Source organism: Mizuhopecten yessoensis, unplaced genomic scaffold (genome assembly GCF_002113885.1).
Source record: "Mizuhopecten yessoensis strain PY_sf001 unplaced genomic scaffold, ASM211388v2 scaffold3601, whole genome shotgun sequence".
NCBI classification, from domain to species: domain Eukaryota; kingdom Metazoa; phylum Mollusca; class Bivalvia; order Pectinida; family Pectinidae; genus Mizuhopecten; species Mizuhopecten yessoensis.
Genome location: NW_018405126.1, coordinates 93,640 through 119,176, shown reverse-complemented (window position 1 = coordinate 119,176; position 25,537 = coordinate 93,640). Strand labels below are relative to the sequence as shown.

Here is a 25,537-nt window from a genome sequence, read left to right as displayed (position 1 = left end):
ACCTGTCCGTCTGCTGGCGCTGGCTGTGGATCAGCTCCTTCTGCAGTCTAGATTCTGATTATATCATCATCTATGGATCCTTAGGCAACTTATAGATGAGATGTTGTCGGAATATTTTTTTACTTTGTGATCCTTTGGAGGTCAAACTGGGTCTGCCTTTTTTCGCTTTTAGTATAGATTCTTATCCCTACCACAGGCTGGTGATAACCACCAAGTTTAATCAAACCCCAAAAGTGGACAGTGGACAGACAAAAGGTGACTAAGGTGACCTAAAACATATGAGCCTAGATGAATATATTTTGGTAAAAAAAAATTCAAGTCATGAATTTTCTGTACATTTTTTTTATTTCATGACCTAGGCGATGAACTCGTAGGGGATGGGCTCAATGAGCTGTGGTTTGTTGTATTTTGTGCTCACAAAATGAGCTTTGTTGGGCTGCTTTGGCTGCAAAACAACAGAAAGTCTTATTAAATAACATGACAAAGAATGCATCATTAAGAGAAGCATTACGCATTACCTTATGTACTTCATACATCAACATGAATTTGTACTAGGGAAAGTAAAGGAAGGTAAATATTATTATATAACTTTCATGTGTAAATTTACTGATAATTAATATTTTTTTAATTACATGATTAACTGTTAATATATTTGTTTAATGGCAAGCAAGACCTACCTGACGTTTCAAGCTGAGCCTGGTTCCCTTCTCCTTGGCCACCTTCTTCTTTTCTGCGTTTTCCTTCACTCTTTTCACGAAGTCAAGACGGCAGTTGGAGTGCTTCACATGTTCAATCCTGACATTGATTCTCTTGGGCAAAACTCGGTGTCTGTTTTACAGAAAATAACAAGTTAAACTGAAGCTTTAGATTCTTAATTTCTGTGGTATGATTATTAATATGACATGGAAGATTCCTTGTTAAATTCCTTTCAGATCATTCCAATCGATTCATCTTACAGATCCCTACCCACTGCATTATATTAAGGTCTCTAAATTCTTGATTCGATTATAAATCAATAAAACAATATAATTTTTTCAATGATTTGGAAAGAAATGGAAGAGATTTAAAGCCGAAAACAATTTTCACTGTTTATATTTTACTTTTTGATTGTTTTAAGTGAGATACAAGAAAGCTGGTTGGAGCACGGAATCCGTGCTTGAGCATGAGAACGGTTTCATGAATACGGGCCCTGGTGTTGGTTACATTTTTTGTTTGCTTCGTCTCATTTATTTTTTACAAAAACCCTGCAAGGTATGATTTTCTTTCCACATATGATTTCAGAAATGCTGCAGTCCTGCCAGCAAAATCAGCTTTTGGCAGTGGTACAGGGATCCTTAAAAGCATTATTCAGGATTTTGCAAACGACATATGTAGATGGAGAGAGAAACAAGAGGCCCAGGGGCCTTAATAGCTCACCTGGTATTTTATTTTTCAATTTAAAACCTGCTGAGTACCATTCAGGTTTATCAAAGGAGTACAAGTAACAAAGTTGCATCTTCCATTTATAAATATTCAATTCCCTTTGCCCAAAGATTCTCTAAAACAAGTTTGGTTAGGTTAAAATCCCTTCAACGGTACAGAAGGAGAAGGATCTTTAATGTTTTCCTCTATTTCCCCTAATGGGCCCCACTAATCTGCCCCAAAGAAGGGGAATCCACACACCTCAGTTTAAACAAAATTGATTCTTTTCTCCCTAAGCATGCTTCAGACTGCATTTGGTTTAAATCCCTTCACTTGTATAGTAGGAGAAAAAAAATCCTCTATTTCCCCTATTGGGCCCCGCTCCTATGCCGCCAGAAGGCCCACACCCTCCGTTTATACAAACTTGAGTCTCCTTTGTCCAAAGATGCTCTAGGACAAATTTGGTCAAAATCCTTCAATTGGTTGAGGAGAAGATTTTTAAAGATTTACCTATTTTCCCCTATTTGGCCCCGTCCCTCTGCCCCCAGGGGGACCATACCCTCCGTTCATACAAAACTGAGAACCCTTTGGCCAATGATGCTCCAGACCAAATTTGGTCAAAATCCCTTCATCGGTACAAAAGGAGAAGGATATTTGATGTTTTCCTCTATTTCCCCTAATGGGCCCCACCCATCTGCCCTTAGAAGGAGGCCCACACACCTCAGTTTATACAAAATTGATTCTTTTGTCCCTAATCATGCTTCAGACTGCATTTGGTTAAAATCCCTTCACTTGTATAGCAGGAGAAAAAAAATCCTCTATTTCCCCTATTGGGCCCCGCCCCTCCGCCCCCAGAGGGGCCACACCCTCCGTTTATACAAACTTGAGTCTTCTTTGTCCAAAGATGCTCTAGGACAAATTTGGTCAAAATCCTTCAATTGGTTGAGAAGAAGAACATTTTTAAAGATTTACCTTTTTTCCCCTTATTTAGCCCCGCCCCTCTGCCCCGAGGGGGGGCTATACCGTCCGTTTATACAAAACTGAGAACCCTTTGGCCAATGATGCTCCTGACCAAGCTTCAGACTGCATTTGGTTTAAATCCCTTCACTTGTATAGTAGGAGAGAAAAAATCCTCTACTTCCCCTATTTGGCCCCGCCCCTCTGCCCCCAAAGAGGCCACACCCTCCGTTTATACAAACTTGAGTCTCCTTTGTCCAAAGATGCTCTAGGACAAATTTGGTCAAAATCCTTCTATTGGTTGAGAAGAAGAAGATTTTTAAAGATTTACCTATTTTCCCCCTATTTGGCCCCGCCCCTCTGCCCCCAGGGGGGTTATACCCTCCGTTTATACAAAACTGAGAACCCTTTGGCCAATGATGCTCCTGACCAAATTTGGTCAAAATCCTCTGAGCCATTCAGGACAAGTAGCATTTTAAAGGAAAAAGTTGACGGACGCCGGACGACGGACGCTGCACCATGGGATAAGCTCACTTGGCCCTTCGGGCCAGGTGAGCTGAAAATGTCCGGGTCTAAAATCATGTAGCACGATTGTTTTGGTTTACTGGTAGTCTGGTTTTAAACAATAAATTACGGACAATGGTGAGTTGATCAAGACATTTTTTTAAATGGTGAAAATACCTTTACTTAACATATAGTTTGACCAATCAATGAAAGAAAAAATATGATTGTCCAAGTCAGAAAAACTGCCATATATAAAACAGATAAACTAAAATCTGGTGATATCATATCTTATTATTTATTAGAAAATATTCTTATGGAAAACATATCTTACCCTACACGCTTGTTAACAACAACGCCGACAGCATGAGGAGTCACGTTGAACACCCTCCCAGTCTTTCCGTGGTAAACCTTGTGGGGCATACCCTTTTGTACAGCTCCGTGGCCCTTTTAAAAGATGGTGCACAACATTAAAAACTTCATTCATTGATATAGCAATTTTTTCAACACAAATGTGTCTTTTTGGAGACCTTTTAACTTTTTGCACAACCTTGTCTTCAAATACGAGGAAGTTCTTTTTCCAAGTATCGAACCTCTTCCTAACGTATATCTGGTGGCCATGGTCAGATGGTGCAGTATATGGGACACTTGCCTTTCACCTACGGTTAGTTTGGGTTTTATCCCCCGATTGGATGTTAAAAGGTATGGGTTCACATCAATATTAAAAAGAGAGATAATATAAATTGATAACCTTGTTTCACAATTAGTGTCCCATCGTTTTTAAGATGTTTTCTTAGATAAAACAAACCAATGTGATACAGGACAAACTAAGGTATTCAGTGTAGCATAACTCGTTACCTTTATGTCAACGATGTCTCCCCTTTTGTATATTTTCATATACGTGGACAATGGAATGACTCCCTTTGTCTTGAATGGACGGGAGAACATGTAGCGCGTACCGCGCCTATATCCCTTGGTGTTCGTCATGATGCCTTCTGAAATGAAATGCAATATTGTTTAAACATTTTAAAGAACAGCTGCATTTCAAATAAGGTTTTTGCAAATCATTGAATAAAATCTGCCCAGAAACATGTAACTTTAAGATATTAAAAGAGTTCAAATGTGTTGCATAGAAGTAATTTATAGTGCTGTGCCATTGAAATAAGTGATGGCACGCACACTTTGGCTTGGTTTTTAGTATAACCTTGTGAACATTTTTAAATCAATATTTACAATTTAATTTAAATATTTACTTTGTAAATGTTAATTTAAAGACAATATTTTACTTCACTTTTTAAATTCAAATCTTGGCCAAAATCAGTGTTGTGTCCTATATAAGAAGTCCACTCAACATATGACCTTAGCTATTGGACCGACATAAAAGCCTCAACTTTAGATGATGCTGATCTCAGAAATGCTTTGTTGATTTCATCAATAATCATATTAACGAGATTCAAAATTTCTTCATCATTGATTTTGCACCATAAAAATATTTCCCTTTGTTCTAAGACATAATTTGGTACCGCCAACATATTCAGTCAGGATGAAAACTGATCATGTCGGTAAATAATTTGTTTTAATGAGTATTTCTATCATTTCCACGATCCAAACAAAATCAGGGTAAACATTAAATGAGCATGTTTTTGATATCATTATTTTTTTCACTGAATGAAAAACAAAAGGATACACTATTGTACATTTTACAAATCTAGTGTTCATGAAAGAAGGCTGTGAGTCAGTGGTCAACATGTATGTTATCTTATGTTTTCCATGGGCACTTATTTCAAGTCTGAGACAAGGGTGAAGTTGTTTTGTTTGATTTACTGATATTCCATCAACGACCCTTTTCTGTAACAAGTGGAGCTGGCTCATGATCATCAGCAAGCTGAGTGGTTTGTAAAAATTGGACACAACTCAATAAAAAACTTTTCTTAACCTTATCAGATTAGTAGAACAGTTACAGTGCTGACTTGTGACATTATATTCTGAGAGTAAGGCTGCAGAAATATTCACGTTGAATTTAACTTTTTTAATTTCATCTTTGCTCTCCTTTGTATAGATCTGTAAGGTGACAGTACCTAAATCGGATCACCAAACCATCATTTTATTAAATCATTGAAAAATCTGAGGAGGAATTATAAATAGACTATCGATGGACCCCCGTGTTCTCACAAACGAAATTAGCACCCAGGGTTCACTTGAGATATTTTTTGAACTCCCTGAAGTCACCAATCATTTTTGCTAATGTCGGGACCCAAATCGGACCAAGGCTTGAATTTTGCAGTATCGTACGCTTCAAATGAATATTTTTTTGTTAGCATATTAACATTTTATGATGACCTTTAGAATTTATATGACAAAAAGTATTTATATAGTGTGAATTTATTCCTATAGTCCAAAACAGAGTGCTTAGTTGTCCCACTCACCATTTTTTAAAAACGTAATCAAAACATTGACATTTGAGTATGAATTACGTTTTCTTGCACTATTTGAACTTAAAAACTAATTATCTGTAGTCTAAAAATGGTGCATGGCTATCTATTCTAAGACTACATCATTGTTATAACTGATTTGTTGACACATTTATTTATTTACAAATATTTTTGCAAAAAGTGATCCGATTTGGGTACTGCCACCTTATACAGGTCCAGTACACTCTGCCGATTGAGCTATATAGCTATATAGACCTATATAGCTATATACACCTATAAATTATAGCTGTATTGAGCTATATTTTCTCAGATTTCAATTTTCATTAAATTTAAGCAAAGTCGCATAAAGCAATCAGGTTTTGGTAATGGTGACTACAAAAAATCATTATTTCTTAAAAAGAATACTTATATTAAATGTCTTATGTTATCAACCTAATGATACAATCTTCTTTTAAAAGCAACTTTTCCTTAAAAAAAGAAAATCACTTGAAAATAGCTCAAAAGACCTATTTCAGATAGGTCAATAGAGCTATATAGCTCAATAGGCAGAGTGTACTGGACATGTTATAGTGCAGTTCAAGGTTATTAACATTTGTATGCAGTATTATTACATGGAAACACATTATAGCTTTGTTATTTTTGTCTTTGCTGACAAGTATAGTGGTTTAAATGAAACATTGAAATACTATTATTGATTTTAATCATTTCATTGAACTCCAGCTATATACAGTTCACACAAGTATTTCTTCCTTTAAATCTCCCGTTACTGGCACTATTGATTCAACAGTTTTTCTGAATTTTGTATAGTTCCATCAGAGCTGAAATTTTCAGTTTGATGTATTCAACACTTATCTTGTGCAAAATGGCAAGTTCAAGCACGGAATCTAATTCCGTGGTTCAAGTAACAATTTCACTGGGAGCTAATAATATAACATGACTGGGGACTAAAAATCATATAATTTGAGACTAGTTTTAAATGTACAGGACCATATAGATGTCATCTGGCTTTAATATATTTTCAGTAATCAAAAGAAAAATTCCTTTAAGAGCTTGGCTGCTTTATTGTTGTCAGTGGTGACAGGTCCTTCCTGCAATGACAGCCTGGCAACTATAGAACCTAATTTCTAGCACTTTGTTCACCAGGAAAAGCCCTACTGCAGTTAGGACAAGGCTTAAACCCGTGGTGCAGAGAACTTAGAAGCAGCAATTAGAAATGAATACTGACCGCATTATATTGAAGTGATATAATGCATTTAAATCCATTTTTATTTTTTTTATTATAAATCAAAAATCTTCGACAACTCATGAGCGACATGCTTTGACAGCAGATAAATGATTCAAAGGGGCTCAACTCGTAATTCGGCTTAAGGTCTACCGAGTACACGTGGTTTGTAACCAACGATTTATTGTCGGGGATTCTTGTATTCCAATCATTGTTACACATCAAATATATATGAAGTCAGTTCCAATATGTGTTTAAACATCCAATTAAGTATTACAAAACAATAAATTCGGATCGAATTATGAAGAAAATACAGAATATGTAGACAAACTTTATTCGCACCTTACAGTATGGCCGACCGGAAGAAAAAGGAAATTGTCAGGCATGCGTAGTCATAGAATACGCCACGGAACCTGAATGATGCAGTCGTCGACCAAAAACACACAGTTGATTGAGCGCCAGGGACGACCAAAAATATAATTTATTGAGATAGTGTTATCACGGAATTAGATTTAAGTCCGTGGTGTTATATAGACATTTATTTATTTGTGTTTATGGAACACAAATCTTTTTTTTTTCAACGCTTTTCTAATAATACGCCTATAATTACATGGTAGACTGTAAAAAAATAGGATACGAACACAATATTAGGCCGCATGGCCAGACAATTTTTTTTTATTTCCCAATCAGACCCCCAGAATTCTATATAACTCCGTTTGCAATAAATAAATTATTTATTAAATTACTGTTTATCCCGGGCGGTTCAGTCCATTTGTTTTCCAATAGATGGTGGCAACTTTTCAGGAAATATGAATTATAGCAGATACGTGTAAATAGTATTAATTATATACGTACGTCTAGATACGCTTTCCTTAAATTTTGCAAATTGTAACGTCTACATTATGAGATAACTTCAATATGTAATGAAAAATGTTACTTCTGTCTGAAACGAAAGAAAAGGCTTACAATCATTTTTTATATTTCATAAAAGAGTGTCGTTTTATGGTGATGGCTGTGTTAATATGTATATATACAAAACCAAACTGTAAGCGTTTTCATATTGAAACAGTAAATAAAAAACATTTTCCAGAAGGGGAGACCGAAGCATATTCGGCCCCTTTTTATTTATAAAGCCGTTCTGGCACGGAATCCGTGGTTCTGGGCAGTATGGCATTTGAAGAAATACCACATTCCGTACTAATCACAAAAGAGCAAAAATGTCCGTTATCAATGATTATTCAACTTTTTCTGTCGAAAGATTGGGTGGCCGCCTCGCAATGGGGAAAGTTCAGACAGACAGTCTGGGTCGAGTTCGGCCCATGTTGAATTCAGCATAATTATGACGTCATAGCGAATACAACGTCGGATTTCCCGCCAATTTCATGACATGGGCCGAATTTGGCCCGGTGTAATGGACTGAACCTGCCAATATCGATATTCCAATAAATTCCGATATTACAGAAATACGATAGTCAATGCTAGCTAGGCTTTTATATATACCAACATGTGTGTTTCACGTATACATAGCAAATTCGGTTTACAGAAAGTTCGCTAAACTAGAAAGAATTGAGGTTATGTTTTTCTACCATCATCCAAAAGTGACTTTTACTCTTCGTTGCCATTTTTTCGTGTGCCCAATATACTGTATGCATCGTAATATATATGTCACTGCTGAGATTTTCAATTGAAACAAGACCAGGTATTTTGCCCATTGTAAGCTTTAGACTATGGACGGCCGTTTTAGGATAAAATACCTCATTGATGTCTACTTAAGCGAAAAAACTTTTGCACTATGTGCAAAAAAACCGTAATGTTGAATATGTGCTTTTTAACTTGAGTGTAAAAGTTTTGCACTTAAGTGTAAAAAACATTAAGTAAAATTAACAGGAAGAGACTTCCAACAAGCAATTCCCCCACCAAAGTCTTTTTCGACTGTTCTAAAATCAAGCTCTAGGATTGGTTAACCAATGAGCGATGTAGTACGTACCTTGTATTGCATAACTTAAAGGCAAAGGTATTTGCTGTAAACAGATCACTACATAATGATAAAAAGTACTCGCCATTATGTCATTTTAATTTATACCTAAGTGCAAAAACGACCTTTTTTCACTTGAGGTAAAATAAACGTTTTCTGTACATCAGTCACGGACTTAAAACCTGACATAATGGCAAACTTATTGTCATTATGTAGTCATATTTTGATAATCTTTAAATAATTGTTCTTTTGCACTTAATGGTTTTTACATAGCTTTTAGTCATTATGTAGTTATCATTAACTATTTGTTCTTTCGCACTTTAGAGCCAAAAAAAATCAATGAAGTGAAACATGTTTTTTGTTTTTGTTTTGCAAAAACAACTTTTTCCATTGAAGTGTTAGAAACGTTTCAAAAATGGGTACTGGAATCATTCATTTTGTTGAAAGGGGTATGAGGATATTTTTTTGTACTTTGTACGAAAGTGCGAAGGTATATAATGTGAAAAGATCACTACATAATGAAGAAAAAGTGTTTGCATTATGTGCTTTTTGTATTTAAGTGCAAAAGATTTTGCTAATATGTGATTTGTTGCCATTAAGTTCATTTTTTTTTGTTCACTTAGTGTTAATATTTTGCTCTTAAGTGCATCTCCCCNTTTCTTTTTAAAACCTGCGTTTTTATGAAGAATTTCTCCATTTCATTTTACTACTAGCTGAATTATCTCCCCTAGTTAAGAACTTAGTATCAGGCATCCAACTTCAAGTGATCAAAATTATCAGATTTTTTTCTTCTTCAAAGTAAATCAATATTCGAAAGAAAGGAAGTTACTCCGAACAACGGCTGTTCGCCAATAAAGGGAAATAACTCAAATGAAAGTCGGAGTAACTTCCGGAACAAGTGCTTCTGATCCATTATTAGACATGACATGAGAACAAATATGGCGCCGGTGTAAATAAACGAAGACTGTTGAAGCATTTTAGGTACCGTGAGGATCCACAACTATGGTTTGTAGTTTTGATATCGTCATTTAGTTATTTGTTATGTGAGGACGCCGGTTCGCACAGCGTTGTCGAGACATGTTTCAGGTTTTCTTGGTTTGACGATATAACCATGTATACGTAACAGTGGAACTTTCATTTCCGTCCTGATGATCAGATCATTGATGTTTGATCCTTGCTGACAGTATGTTCAAAAGCTGACTGCTGACAAGAAATGAAGACATATTCGGTTGATTTTGTGTAAAATAATGTGTGTCGCTTATTGATTTAAATAAAATGAAATGTTTTTAAATCGAACTGTCCGGACGTACATTCTTTATGATTCCAGTTGCATATGTTATATAATATTGTTACTGTTCGCACGTTGTAAGTCTTCGACTTGTGAGACTGTCCTATTACTGACCAGTAGCTAAGTTACATTGTAGGTCCTTCAGAAACATATTTGATCCTTCGCCAGTTCAAATAATATTTTTTGAAGTTTGTCATCATGGTCATTACCACGGAATTAGATTATCTAAGTCCGTGTCATTACACTATAATGCGAACTAAAGGTCAATTTTTAGAAAATATAAAAGCCACGTATTCTGTTAATTGTCAATATGGATTTTAAAAATATGTTATGTAAAATTTGATTATATCACTTACCAAAACTAAGTAGCTACCTTTTGTACATTATATTACTACACGATGGATATTAGGCTTCGTGGTAACTGCACGTTTATTGAGTCTGAAAACACAGTGTGGTCCCTATCAACCATCCACTCTCACATGACCCCACCCCACCCGATTCTTAGATCATCTTGCATTTGTATGTCGGACATTTCATCACAGCTTATTGATAAGCCAGATGAGACTAGTATTTTTTTCATCAGGTTTTACTGCCCGTTAATATATCTGCTTTAATGTATCTGGTAAAATGTCACAGCCCGATGATGTTCTGTAGTATGAAATTGGCAAAAATATTGAGGTCTAGATCTAGCTAAGCAAAGACCAGACAGACATGTACAGGTGACAAGAAGTTAATTACAATAGTGCATTCGGCCAGATCAAATTTTAATCAAAGAATGAGTTTTGCTTTTGTCAGTTTCTTGGAGTGATGAATTGAGTTGGTTATACAAAATGTATATCATGAGCGTTTTCAATAGATGACTCTATTCATCAGGTAGGAAACCATTTTTTTTTGTGTAAATTTGAAATGTTGAGAGAAAGGAGTTAAGGTAAATCATTTTCGAAGTGCACAATTACTGTTATGTGATTTCTTGAAAGTGAAAAGTGAAATTACATTTGTTCATCACCTGACACTATTTTCTTAATTTCTTTATAGGGAAACAATGCTTCCCAGCTAGAGAAGGAAATTGGATCCGAACAGTTGCCTGCAAATGAACACTACTTCGGATTAGTGAATGTAAGTATTGGTTTATAGAATCATTCTTAATTTTGAATAGGTACAATGTACTTTAATACATTTGTTGCAGGTTTTAATTGTGCATATAGGATTACGGTCGTCTTCTAGCTTCGAGCTAGAGGGAATTTCTCTTTAGCTCAGCTCTGTGTTAGTCGATGCTTTCATTTTCATCATGTATGTGTTTCACTGTAAAATGCTGTTAGCAAATAATTTTGATAAGGCAGAAAAATATTTTTTTCTTCTGGTTTCCCAACCAATGGTATTTTTTTGCATCCAATCCTTTTTTTTCCAACATTTTGGCAAAAAAAAATACACATTAGCTAAAAAAAATCTTCAAATATCTTATATATTTATTTTTATATTATAATTACTGTCCTTATTATCACTCAACAGATTTTCTAAGTTCTCATTTGTTGCTGTTTGGCCTGACATCTTCTTAATTAGTTACAAACTGCATAATTTATGGGAACACAGATCAGATGACAATGGCACAAAACAGCCATAAAATAAATATTTAAGGAACATTGTCACGCAGATTGAGATAGTTTGAAAACTATCAACCAGGTGATCCACACTTGAGCAAAGGTTTCTTAATTTTAAAAAGGAATATTCTTATTTTATAATCATATTTTTCACAAGTCCAAAGGACCAGTTTAGTTAGGTGACTCACTAGTCCTTGCTGAAATCTGCTAGTCCAGAACTAGCGGACTATAGTGTTAGTGTCGGCCCCTGGGAAAACTATCAACCAGGTGATTATTTATCTGCACTTGAGCAAAGATTTTCCCAGGAGTGTGGCTATCTTTATTATCCACTAAACTTCATAAACTGTAAAGTACTACTATCCATTTTCAAGTTTTTCAAATTTTATTTCAATAGTAGGCCATTATCAAATTAGTTCTTAAATCTTTAAACTGTATCAGATTTTCTCAAATATTTTGGGTTATTGCAGTTTTAAATGCACACCTCTATCACTCATGGCCATTGTCTTTCCTTGCGCCTATTAATGCCTGCAGGCAAATGCACAGGTTCAATTACATGGCAATGTAATTAATTCAATCACAAATCCAGCAACCAAAGTTCTAATATAATTTTAAAATGTTATACAGGTAGTTCTAGTTAAAACTTTTGACTGAAAATATTAGAACATGTTAAATTGTCGTTATAGTAAAGAAGCTTTTCACATCAATTAAAACTTATTCAAATTGATCCCCCTGTATACAGAGGTCAGCGATGCTGGATTTGTGATTTAATTAATTACATTGCCATGTAATTGAACCTGTGCATATATATATAATATATTGTTGAAGTGACCATATTAGAAACTATAGAGTTAGATGACTTCGTGTATTTTCAGTTTGGTAACACCTGTTACTGTAATTCGGTTCTACAAGCACTGTATTTCTGTCGGCCATTCCGAGAGAAGGTGTTGCAGTACAAACAACACCAGAAGAACAACAAGAAGGAGAGCCTGCTGACCTGTCTAGCCGACCTCTTCTACAACATAGCAACGCAGAAAAAGAAGGTCGGAACTATTGCTCCAAAGAAATTCATCACAAGGTTGCGCAAGGAATATGGTATGCATATGCTGATCGGGGCAGATTGAAAGTGTGATGCTTTTTACTCTGAATTTCCATTTCCATGTCTTACATTTTACTTATGAGTTAAAATATTTTTTAGGGAAAAACAAGACTTTTTTACAGACAAAAGATTTAATTTTTGCAAATTGATGTTAAAAATGCCAAGTGAAGAATGATACAATTCATATGAAGGGCTAATCTATGTGTTTGAGTCATAATGGTAATTTTTAAGTAAAATCACCTTATGTTGGTAGTAATAAGATGCATCTTTCCTTGCACAGAACTTTTCGACAACTACATGCAGCAAGATGCACATGAGTTCCTCAACTACTTACTCAACAGGGTGTCCGAGCTGCTCCAAGGTACATTTTACTAGACTCGATGACCTTAGTACACTAACACAGGGTGGATCAATGATAGACCATTGTTTTTAAGGATGGGACCAAATATAAACTTTATTTATTTTACAACAATCATGTAACAAGTTATTTCAACTTAAATAAATCACTCTTGTTAGCCCAGATGGTAGCATGCATGGTCTTAACGTGGGAGGAAACCAGAGTACCTGGAGAAAACCCAGTTAGTCGAACAGGCTACTTAATACCGTTATGTGTGATTGGGAATCAAACCCCCGTTACCTTGGTGAAAGGCTAGTGCATTATCCAGTGTATCACCCGAGCACCCAATGACTGGCAATAGGTAGAACCATTGATCTCTATGTACAGATGGGAAGCAATGACCTCCATGTACAGATGGGCATCACTGACATCTGTATACGTAGGGGAGGGTGTGTGTGTCAATGACCACTTTAAACATAGATGGGACCATTAATCTCTATATTTTACAGATGAGCATCACTGACCTCTGTATACAGGTGGTTCACTGACCTTAATACCGGGAAGGGGGGGGGGGGGTGCACTGACCTCTCTATACAGGGGGACTCTTTGACATCTGTATGTGAATGCTCACTGACTTCTATATATAGGGATGATAAATGACCTGATGTGTAGATTTTATATACCAGCTGTCCAGATATCTAATCATGCAATGTTATGGAGATCCATGTTTAGTGTATATCTGAAATGTAATATTATTGTATATGAGTGAAGACCAGTTGATACAGATTTGATAAAGTAGCAAATAAACTTAGATAAAATGACTATCGGAAACCCTAATCATGGTCAATCAAGAGCTTGGTTTTATATAATGTCTATACATGTATTAAGGCATACACCTTATAATCACCCCTTACACAGTATAAACACCACAGAAATCAAGTAAAACTCCTATAAAGTACCATTAAACGTCCTATTTAATAATTACAGAAAAACAGGGAACTAAGCCAAAGAATGGAGGGAGTGATAACCAGCCTGGTTCCAAGTCAGAACCCACATGGGTGGAGGACCTGTTCCAGGGGACATTCACGAACGAGACACGGTGTCTAAACTGTGAGACGGTAAGTCATAGGGATTGTTTATTTGAGACAGAACTTTTGAAGACAATATGTATGAACTGTGAGAGGAAAAGTTGTAGACACTCGGGGACGTTTGTATACACTGATATGGTAGAAGTGCACACAGGGAACAAGTGGAAATAATGACCAAAATGATCAGTTGTTGGAACTATGAAAACGGTTTGTTTAACCCATTCACCCCTATATTTCTAAAATGGACTTGCCCAGTCTTTGATTTGGTAAGGTTCAATTGTGACTTGGGGGGTGAATGGGTAAAACAGTGAGAAGACGGAGAGGGTGAGTGGTATAGTCAATGCACAGCGGAGCTCTACTGATATAATTTGTTGACCTAATATCATTATATAGTCTCAAAACATATGATTTCAAAAGTTTTAGACAATTTGACGTACTTCTAAACAGCCTCTGTGATTTATGGGATTGCAATGGGTAGATGTAACCTTTCCTTATCCTTAAATAGGGTATTGTAGGCCCATAGGATTGTTTACTTGAGTATCACTTGAAGCATTTGCTTACCTTTTGAATACTGTATTTCAAGAAGAAACAGTTTACAGGATTAATTCTCTGTGGTTAAAGTTGGAACATCTTTTAAGTGGGAGTACTTGAATCAAAGATACTTCTTCAATACCTGTGTTCAGCAGAGTGACTGGGCTTACAGCAATTTTTATCTTGGATAGAGAAAGTCCATGCTCAGGAAGGTCAATCTCTAGTCATAATACACTTGAGTCAGCTTAACTCCGGTCCTAACCTCAGCTCTACCCAGTATTTCTGAGATACACACATATGTACAGTGTTTATATGAAAGACCTTGTGACTTTTTGAAATTTGGAAATTGACTTACATTATTGTTGTACGCTATATACCTTGTCTATCACGATCAACTGACAACAAACCACCACTTTTAAGAGAATATCTATCATTATGTCAGTTGTTGATGTTAATCCAAGTTGGATTTTGTGTTTTGCAGGTCAGCAGTAAGGATGAGGATTTCCTAGACCTGTCTGTAGACGTAGAACAGAACACCTCTATCACACACTGTCTGCGGGGTTTCAGCAGCACAGAGACCCTTTGTGCAGAGCACAAGTACTACTGCGAGGGATGCTGTAGTAAACAGGAGGCCCAGAAAAGGTTAGAATCCACAGCAGGAGTCGACGCTAACACTAGTCCACTAGTCCTGGACTAGTAGATTTCAGCAAGGACTAGTGAATCACCTAACCTAACTGGTCCTTTGAACTTGTGAAAAATATGTTTATAAAATAAGAATATTCCTTTTCAAAATTTAGAAAACTGCTTAAAGTATTAAATATATATTGTATGATAATTGTCAAAATTTCTTGTTTGTCATCATATACCGGTACTATATAAGTCATTACCAGTCAGAATTACGTTAATACGATGACTTGATGTGAATTTTGCAATATTGTACATTTGGTTTTATTTAACTCATTCACCCCTGAAGACACATTTGAACTCTTCCATTTCAAAGTTTGGAATAGTTCATTATGAAATTTCAGGGATGAATGAGTTAACCACATTCTAAGAAGACCAATTCACCCTATGTTGTTTGTTCTCTAGGATGAGAGTGAAAAAGTTGCCTCAGATTCTGGCTCTGCACCTGAAGAGGTTCAAGTACATGGAACAGATGAACCGATTTACCAAGTTGTCATACAGAGTTGTCTTTCCCTTAGAGTTACGATTGTTTAATACAGTAAGTGACCAATCCAATTCTAGTAGACTTAAGACTATCATATAACTATGATATAAATTCACTTTATTCCAAAGTATATATTTTAACAAATATAGTTTTTGTCTCTTTTTCATAAAATAAAAAATGTATTACATTATGGATTGCTGGTGTAACGAATCAAATACACAGACAGGGACATGTGTAGGTTGTCGTGAAAAAATTCTAATTCGTATTTGAACCCTATTAATTGTGACGTTAACAAATTAGAATTGGACTTTTCTTAAGCTTATAGGAAAGTAAAGATATTAAAATGAAACGTATTTGTGTTTAGTCGGATGACGCTTGTAACCCTGACCGAATGTACGACCTGGTAGCCGTGGTGATTCATATCGGCAGCAGCCTCAACCGAGGACACTACATCAGTATTGTTAAGAGTGACGGCTTCTGGTTCCTGTTTGACGATGATATTGTTGATGTAAGTCCATCTCGCATTTCATATTAAACAATCATCCAGAATAAGGTTGCGTAATATCAATATACAAGTGTTTTCTTTTAATTGAGTGCGTAAAATTGGTTTTCCTATAAACCATATTCCGTGCATAAGGTTTTTGAACAAAGTTAAAATTAAAAAGTACAACTTTTTTTGGGGATTTTGAAAATTCAAGAAAATATAGTTATGAAAATCTTAAGCGGATTGAACATTTTAATATCTTAAAAACATTGACCAAAATTCAAGAAAACAACAAATGAATTTTAATTACCAAACATTTTAGAGACTATGTCAAGGAAGTTTTCGAAAGAAAAGTTAAAGGTACATGTATTGTGTGAAAATCAGTTTGTAAAAATAGTGAGACTCTTGACTCAAGTTATATAAAGGTAAGGGAGCTATGATTTATTTATTTTTTCTTCAATTTTGCCATTGTATCAGTATTTTGATTAATTTTAAACGAAAAACAAAGCTTCTTTCAGTAATATGGTTAACTTGAACTTTTCTTCAAAGAAGATAAAAACCACGAGCATAAAAAAGGTTTGTGATGAAAAGTCCGTCAGATTGTTACCAACAATTTCTAGTTTCTAATTGTGTTTATGAATACTAGCATGAAACAAGAGTTCCTTCCCTTTGATTCAATAGTATAGTATTAACTGTATTATTTGTGAACACTAGCATGAGACAGAGTTCCTTCCCTTTGATTAAATAGTATAGTATTAACTATTACATTACCCTGATTACATTACCCCGGTGATTCTCTTGTGAAAAAAGTTTGTTTCTGTAAGGTACTAACGTTTAAAAGCATTGGTTTCAGCTAATACATGGGAAGTGTTAGCTGAAATCTGCTTTGAGAATGTCATGATTATCTGTGACTTACAGGTCTATGATATTTCTGAAACATTTATTTCTCTTCCAGAAAATTGATTCCAATGCTATAGAAGACTTTTACGGATTGCCTTCGGATTTACAGAAAAACTCAGAGACTGGTTATATTTTGTTTTATCAATCCCGGGAATGAATCTGCCATGGATGCTAGTCGGACAAAGAAGTGCTTGTTTGGGAGGAAAACCTCGAGCATGTTGATTAGTGTGTGAACTTAATAGAATTGTGATATTTTGTTTTAATCTTTGATGTTTTTACTTCCTGTTTTGTTTAAGGATGTAAACGTAGATTTGAGTGAACGAGAGTAGACCACTGTGTCTGTGAATCGTGATATGTTGTTGTTGAGGTCAATTGATGCATTGTTTACAGGAGTATTCAATCTACAAATTCTCTTCCAGATGAAGGCAGTAGGTACTTGGCCCCTTAGCTGTAGAGCTAAAAAAAAAGTGGTAAAAAAAGAAACACAGGATTATGTCGAAAGTTGAATTTTTTGTTTTGGGGTATTTTAACATTGGTGTGAATTTGTCAAGGATGGCTAGTGGTGCTACTGTTTGTCTCAGCTGAACAAAAATTAGATCTGAAGTTGAGGTAACAATTCGAATGTTACAGCTTTTTTATGGCATTTGTACCAGATTTGGAAATGAAATCATTCACCTGATTTGCAATAGTGCTTTGACTGTTAAATGTAGCAATGAGTTTTAATATGAAACAAGAAATTACTATGTGTATCAACAATATGCTTGAGTATAAGCTAATATTTTATTGAAATAAAAAATCATCATGTATTATATACAAATTGTTCATGTGAAAATGAAGAGGTCTAAATGAAATTTAGAGTGGCAGATAAGAGGCTTACCATGTTATTAGTGATAAAGTTGACCTCAACAGTGTAGGTCTACATGCATATCATATAAACAAAACAAAAATCAACTCAGCAAATACAGGTGATGATATTTACACAGTCAAGTTATATAGATATAGAACCAATCATAAAATTCACATAACATTTGGGCATTCATTTCATGGGTCACTGGTCAAACACCTATTAAGGGCAGAAAATGTGTCAACTGTTTAATTGACACTAATCATGTTAACGATTATCAAACAAGACTGGTCGATCATCCTACCTAGTCTAACTGGCCATCCTAGATACACCATCAATTTATTATGTCTCTCAACCCTAGCTTATAATGAAATCAATACACAGAAACAGGTTTTTTTTGTGGGGACATCATGGATTTATGTTCAATATTTAAGCTCTCTTCAAAAATAACCTTTATGGTAAATTTTATTTAAAAAAAAAAAAGAAATATGTATGCTTAACCAAAGTCTGTAGATTTAGTTGGTGTTGATATTTGGTTTATGATTATTCGTCATAATAAAACAAAATCATGTTGAATTTGAATTCTTTGAAACAGAAATGGAGTATGACTGAGAAATATATATTTGCAGAATGAAGTGATTTATCAGTACTTTGTAATCTGACCTCTGTGCAATGTTTGTATTATAGGTATGATCACATTATTTATTAATTTAGACCTGAGAAATTGTACAATATTTTGCAATTACAACTTGTCCAGATGTGACAGTTACAGTTTTGTGTCAGTCAATAGGGTTTTATTAATGAAAGGCAATGAATTTTCCTCTTGAAGAGTAAATATACTTATTCAGTCATTTTATGCATTTCCACATTTGTACAGGTTGTTTCCATATTAAAATTTGCATGCTTCAACTATAGATATTAGTAAGATATGATTAATAATGAAGAGTGATTGGATTGAAACATTTCTACTAAAGGTTCTTATGTCGAAGTGAAATTCATTTCATTTTGATCGGAGTAGCTTGATGCAAATGTACTTTTTGATATAATGCTATGTAAGAAATACCTCAGAATACAAATGTCATATTGATAGGATCATGTTTTGTTTCTATCTGTAACACAGGGTTGTATCAAGCTTCTGAATTATAGCTCAATCACACACTGAGAAGTTATGATGTACAATATCTTTTATAGATAAAACTGAAAACAAAACCTAAAAATCCTGGGATTTCAAGCTGTCACCTTTAGAAAATAGTACAAATATTTATATTTTTGTAGACTTCTCGTCAAAAAAAAAATATATATATAAAAAATATGAGGTAGATAGGCAATATGGATCTGAAGCTTCTAGTACAAACAATTTCTGAGTATACTGTAGGTAATTAGTGTCTTTTTAAGTTTAACATTTTCTTTAATTTATTGGTGCAGGAGCTATAGTTCGAATTTACAGAACAGAAATGCTTGTGGCCTTTAAGAAAGAATGAAATTATAATAAGCATCACCTTCATATTTAAAACCAGCCAGTTGGGGTTGGTTATGGGACACATACTCATCAGTATATCAAGTAATTGATTATATTGTAATTCTATTCTATGGTATGATCAAGGGCCAAAACCAATTTAAATATTAGATATGTGTTATAATATGTAAATACCCAGTGTATGCTCAATAAATCACTGTAAACAAGAAAAGACAGTAAATACTAGTGCTGTACTATACCAAGTAGATTCTGAACTCTTTGATACTGTTTAGATTACTGCTGGACAAAGTTTGGGTACCACTCACTTCTTCCATTTTCAAGTATGTATACTAGACAGTACTTCAGACACTCTCTTCTCTGTTGACATTTACATGTGTACCAGATTGTATAACTGTTTGGCAGCTCCAAACAAAGAAATACTGAATCAATCCACAAAAGAGGCATAGAAATGAATACTAGTCTGATATGAGTTATCATAAAAAGTAAATGGATGATTCTTTTAGATTGGGTTTTAGTATGGTCCATATATAAAAATGGCTCTGGGGAGTTGCTTGAAAATGATAGGCAATAGGAAACGAAAACTTTATATCCATGTACAGTACAGACAGACAGACTTAACTTCAAGAATAGAGAAATTCTAAAACATTATCAGTTGATATTGTTAGCTTTGCTTTATTACAATTGTCAATATACAATTCAGTTTCCTTATTTAAGCTTTATTGTTAATTTTGAAGTGGAATGTAATATTTTTTTTTCCCCTCAAGTCTGTACTTGTATTACCAAAATATTTGTAGCATATGACGGCAGGAGACGTAAATCATTCTCGCCTACATCTCTTTTAATGTCTTGCACTGGTATGCTATTTGTACGTTGCAGTTCAGTTTTACATGTGTGTGATGAACAAAGCAATTTATAACAATATTTGAATATGGTTCACCCCAGTCCTTACCATCACAGCTTAATTTTATGCATAATGCTTTCTAATGAAAACAGTTGAATTCAGAAATCCCTGTGGCATTTTACAACCTGTCAAGTATCGTGGGCATACAACTGACCAAAAAATGATTGGTGCAAAATGAAAACAGGTCATTTATGAAAACCTTTGGTAGATCATATGATCCGGCCATGACTTCTCAAAAATAATTGAGTTTTCCTAAATTAATTTAAGCCATTGAACTTTCTTTAATATTGAAATTATTTGGTGTTTTTTATCGCATTTTTAAAATATCCTTTCTGTTCAGAAATATCAACTGCATTAGCAATATACTTTCAGAAAAAATAAGGAAACAATGTTTTTTAACTTACTTTTAACTGAGAATAAATTCATTCTTATAGGTAAAGTTAAATGTAGACACTTATATTTAGATAAAGAAAATTGATATGTTAATATTATTTCAAATTTGAAGCAAATTCAGTATTTTTAAACAAATAAATGTTTGGATTGAAAGAAATTTGTTTTTCCAGAATTCAAGTTCTCCTCAATAGTTTGGGATTTGATTGACATTCCTGTAACCTTGTATATTTATATCATGTGTACAATCAATTGAATATGTTAAACGTGTAGCTTAATGGATGATACTGATTGCAAAACAAAGTGTCTTTGTTGATATATTTTAATGTAACACTAGTGTATATATAGGAAGCCAGATTTGAGTATGTATGTCGATCATGCGACATGTTCCCTATCAGTGCTATTACTAGTACTTAGTATTTCTTATCCAATATTTAGACACATCTTTATGCAACATAACGGGATATCTTCATTTGATTACAGTTCAATTAATATACAGTAGTTTTGAATAAGCCATACGCATTTGACTTTGAGAAAAACTTGGACGAATTCTGGAAAGATCTTGAGTTGAAGTACGATCATACAGCGTCTTGTGTATAGGCTTATTTTATGTTTACCAAATTGTATTTCAATTATATTCATGTGTATATAGAGGCAGCTGCCTCTATCCACTAATATCCTATTAAATCCTATTAAGTATGTGTGATGTTAAAAAAGCATGCACATATGTAACCCTTTTTATGTAAATCACCATTTTACCAATTGTTACAATTTCCTTGATATTGTATTTTTTTCTTTTCCTTACTTTAGATATAATCAACAAAATGTGTCATATCACTCCTCAGATTTATTACTTTTGTCGATTTGTAATTAATTGAAACAGCGTATGATTTGTTAATTGAAAAAAAAAATCACAATTAATACCAATAACAAAATGAGAGCTGAATCTGTCTACAGTTCGCAGGTTCATCTTTGATGTAAATTAACTCATTCCCCCCTGAAGACACGTTTGAACTCTTCCAAATCAAAGGTTGGAATAGTCCCCTAGTTTTCAGGGGTGACTGAGTTAAAGAATTCAACATTTCCCTGCACACACACACATATATATAAGGACAACAAGGATTTTCGCTTCTGTTTGTAAGTGGTTAATTTGCCTGATGTCGTGTGATGTCACTACTCAATACCATCTTTATGTATGTGTACTCATCAGATATCTTACATATCTTCACATTTTCATCGGTTAATTTCCACCGCGTAGTTTTAGTATTATTCCGTTTGAAATCTTCTCCAGTAGTATATCAATGGGACATGCGCTTGAACAAAAAAAAGACTTTTTTTTCATTAAGAAAAGGCTTCAATATTAATACATAATCCAACAGTGATAGAGGTTTACACAGCGAGATATTTTTGACAGGCACCGTGTCGCAGATCGGCAAAATCATATCCGGTAGAAAAAAGGCTGTAAGACTACAGTATTACAATAATTTGATCTTGATCTGTTTTTAGAATGTACAAAAAACATTCAATTAATTACATGATATTTTTTTTCTAACTCATGCTGTGGCTTAAACTGGTGTTATTAGGATGATCAAAGGGAATATTAACACAGATAAATAACTGGATAATGTCAAAACAGTATCTGTGTATGGGATGGCATAGAAATAATTCAAAAGCTGATGTCTGTTAAAGCAGCCATGCACTTAGGTAAGCTTGTGTATGATGTATCATAATCAGATTGTAAATGTATCGTAGTAATATGTATAATATACAATTAATTTTGTCTTAATTGCCAATAATGACATATATGCAGTAATTAAGAGAATTGCAGAAACAATTGCAAACAATTATAATGGTGTGTAATAGCAATGTTTGAAGGTTAATGATTTGTTATATTTGTATGTACAAATAGTACATTTCTCTCGTGTGTGGTCTCTGTTATCTTATTATGAGGGGTGTGATATGTACGTGTCACATGGTCTCAATCCCATTTGACAAGAACAACACCTATTGACTTACCGGTAACCTTAATAGTCTCTATTCCCTTTCTTATAATGACAGTATACTACAGCACTGCTTTATAGCTACACATCATACTGTATCCCACAGAGCCACACATCATACTGTATCCTACAGAGCCACACATCATCCTGTATCCCACAGAGTCACACATCATACTGTATCCTACAGAGCCACACATCATACTGTATCCCACAAAGCCGCACATCATACTGTATCCCACATAGTCACACATCATACTGTATCCCACAGAGTCCCACATACTGTATCCCACAGAGCCACACATCATCCTGTATCCCACAAAGCCGCACATCATACTGTATCCCACATAGTCACACATCATACTGTATCCCACAGAGTCCCACATACTGTATCCCACAGAGCCACACATCATACGGTATCCCACAAAGCCGCACATCATACTGTATCCCACAGAGTCACACATCATACTGTATCCCACAGAGTCACACATACTGTATCCCACAGAGCCACACATCATACTGTATCCTACAGAGCCACACATCATACTGTATCCCACAGAGTCACACATCAGACTGTCTCCCACAGAGTCACACATCATACTGTACCCCACAGTAACACATCATACTGTATCCCACAGGAGTCACACATCATACTGTATCCAACAGAGTCACACATCATACTGTACCCCACAGAGCCACACATCATACTTGACCCCACAGAGCCACACATCATACTTGACCCCACAGAGCCACACATCATACTTGACCCCACAGAGCCACACATCATACTTGACCCCACAGAGCCACACATCATACTTTATCCCACAGAGTCACACAACATACTGTATCCCACAGAGCCACGCATCACACTGTATCCCACAGAGCCGCACATCACACTGTATCCCACAGGGCCACACATCATACTGTATCCCACAAAGCCGCACATAATACTGAATCCCACAGAGTCACACATCATAATGTATCCCACAAAGCCGCACATCATACTGCATCCCACAGAGCCACACATACTGCATCCCACAGTCACACATCATACTGTATCACAGAGAGCCACACATCATACTGTTTCCCAGAGAGCCACACATCATACTGTAGCCCACAGAGTCACACATCATACTTTACCCCACAGAGCCACACATCATACTGGATCCCACAGAGTCACACATACTGTATCCCACAGAGCCACGCATCACACTGTATCCCACAGAGCTGCACATCATACTGTATCCGACAGAGCCACACAGCATACTGTATCCCACAGAGTCACTCATACTGTATCCCACAGAGCCACCCATCATACTGTATCCCACAGTCACACATTATACTGTATCCCAGAGAGCCACACATCATACTGTAGCCCACAGAGTCACACATACTGTATCCCACAGCGCCACACATCATACTGTATCCTACACAGCCACACATCATACTGTATCCCAGAGAGCCCCACATCATACTGTATCCCACAGAGGCACACATCATACTGTATCCCACAAAGTCACACATCATACTGTATCCCTCAGAGGCACACATCATACTGTATCCCACATAGTCACACACCATACTGTATCCCACAGAGCCACGCATCACACTGTATCCCACAGAGCTGCACATCATACTGTATCCGACAGAGCCGCACATCACACTGTATCCCACAGAGCCGCACATCACACTGTATCCCACAGGGCCACACATCATACTGTATCCCAGATAGCCACACATCATACAGTATCCCACAGAGTCACACATCAGACTGTCTCCCACAGAGTCACACATCATACTGGATCCCACAGAGCCACACATCATACTTGACCCCACAGAGCCACACATCATACTGCATCCCACAGAGCCACACATACTGTATCCCACAGTCACACATTATACTGTATCCCAGAGAGCCACATATCATAATGTATCCCACAGAGTCACACATCACACTGTATCCCACAGAGCCACATAGCATACTGTATCCCACAGAGCCACACAGTATCCCACAGAGCCACACATCACACTGTATCCCACAGAGCCACACATCATACTGTATCCCACAGAGCCACACATCACACTGTATCCCACAGAGCCACACATCACACTGTATCCCACAAAGCTGCACATCACACTGTATCCGACAGAGCCGCACATCACACTGTATCCCACAGAGCCACACATCATACTGTATCCCACAGAGCCACACATCATACTGTATCCCACAGAGCCTAACATCATACTGTATTATTTTCTTAAATGAAAGGAAGAACATTTAAATACATTTATACATGCAACTGTAAATCGCCCGTAGCATGAACATGTTACGTACAATGAACTCCCTCTCTTAAACACCACACCCTTTTATCAGCATAAGATACCTTAGTGTTTTACCATGCAAGACGTGGTAGAGGGTATTGGACACTTTGTTGTGAAACATGTCTTGTGAGTATCAGAGAATGGACGCTGACTGTAAATATGGGTTGTTTTTTTACAGATTTATTGTAAGAACAATGTCCCCAAACGTCCACCTCAGTATAAGATTACCAAAGCCTGCCTGTGTCTGATACGATACCAATGTTACTGTGTATGAGGAAGCTTTGTTCTATAGAGTGTTGATGCACCCATGTTATAGGTCACTGTGGACCAAAGGATATTTAATGGAAACGTCCAATAAAATCTTACAAAAATCCACTTGGTTTGTTCCTCTTTTTTTAGACCACCATCATTAGATAGTGGGCTATTCAAATCACCCTGCGTCCTTGGTCCGTGGGTCATTCCGTCTGCATTCAGTCCGTCCTTCAACAATCCTTGCGCTATTTCTCAGAAAGTACTGGAGGGATCTTTCTCTAATTTCACATGAAAGTTCCCCATGGTCCCTTGTTATGCATATTGTTTTTTTGGGACTAATGGCAACACCAAGATGGCCAACAGCCAGCCATCTTGA

At 35.8% G+C, this 25,537-nt stretch overlaps 3 protein-coding genes across 3 annotated transcripts; 1 reads left to right on the top strand and 2 right to left on the bottom strand.

The window, feature by feature from the left end:
- Positions 1–326: 326 nt before the first annotated feature.
- On the bottom strand, positions 327–6,897 carry LOC110447762 (60S ribosomal protein L21-like). The gene is made up of 5 exons (XM_021493659.1): positions 6,856–6,897; positions 3,718–3,854; positions 3,194–3,306; positions 678–828; positions 327–445 (listed from the first exon to the last, which is right to left on the bottom strand). Exons 2-5 carry the CDS (start codon positions 3,844–3,846, stop codon positions 356–358), a joined length of 483 nt encoding a protein of 160 aa, XP_021349334.1. The 5' UTR covers positions 3,847–3,854; positions 6,856–6,897; the 3' UTR covers positions 327–355.
- A 2,506-nt stretch (positions 6,898–9,403) lies between these two features.
- Positions 9,404–22,547, top strand: LOC110447761 (ubiquitin carboxyl-terminal hydrolase 46-like). Its single transcript, XM_021493658.1, has 9 exons — positions 9,404–9,493; positions 10,812–10,892; positions 12,247–12,466; positions 12,751–12,831; positions 13,795–13,925; positions 14,908–15,068; positions 15,516–15,648; positions 15,959–16,102; positions 17,034–22,547. The coding sequence occupies exons 1-9, from the start codon at positions 9,491–9,493 to the stop codon at positions 17,133–17,135; spliced, it is 1,056 nt and encodes a 351-aa protein (XP_021349333.1). The 5' UTR covers positions 9,404–9,490; the 3' UTR covers positions 17,136–22,547.
- Positions 22,548–23,868: 1,321 nt separating this feature from the next.
- On the bottom strand, positions 23,869–24,438 carry LOC110447751. Its single transcript, XM_021493643.1, has one exon. The coding sequence runs from the start codon at positions 24,436–24,438 to the stop codon at positions 23,869–23,871; it is 570 nt and encodes a 189-aa protein (XP_021349318.1).
- Between the last annotated feature and the right edge of the window lie 1,099 nt (positions 24,439–25,537).

What these genes read in the sequence shown, in the direction of transcription:
- LOC110447762 (XM_021493659.1), bottom strand. Translation starts at nt 3,846, where the DNA reads ATGACGAACACCAAGGGATATAGGCGCGGTACGCGCTACATGTTCTCC. An exon ending in GTTGTTAACAAGCGTGTAGG is followed by an intron (nt 829 to 3,193) that starts GTAAGATATGTT and finishes TCTGTAAAACAG; the next exon opens with ACACCGAGTTTTGCCCAAGA. An exon ending in GGCTCAGCTTGAAACGTCAG is followed by an intron (nt 446 to 677) that starts GTAGGTCTTGCT and finishes GTTGTTTTGCAG; the next exon opens with CCAAAGCAGCCCAACAAAGC.
- LOC110447761 (XM_021493658.1), top strand. An exon ending in AGTTACGATTGTTTAATACA is followed by an intron (nt 15,649 to 15,958) that starts GTAAGTGACCAA and finishes ATTTGTGTTTAG; the next exon opens with TCGGATGACGCTTGTAACCC. An exon ending in TTGACGATGATATTGTTGAT is followed by an intron (nt 16,103 to 17,033) that starts GTAAGTCCATCT and finishes TTTCTCTTCCAG; the next exon opens with AAAATTGATTCCAATGCTAT.
- LOC110447751 (XM_021493643.1), bottom strand. Translation starts at nt 24,438, where the DNA reads ATGATGTGTGGCTCTGTGGGGTCAAGTATGATGTGTGGCTCTGTGGGA.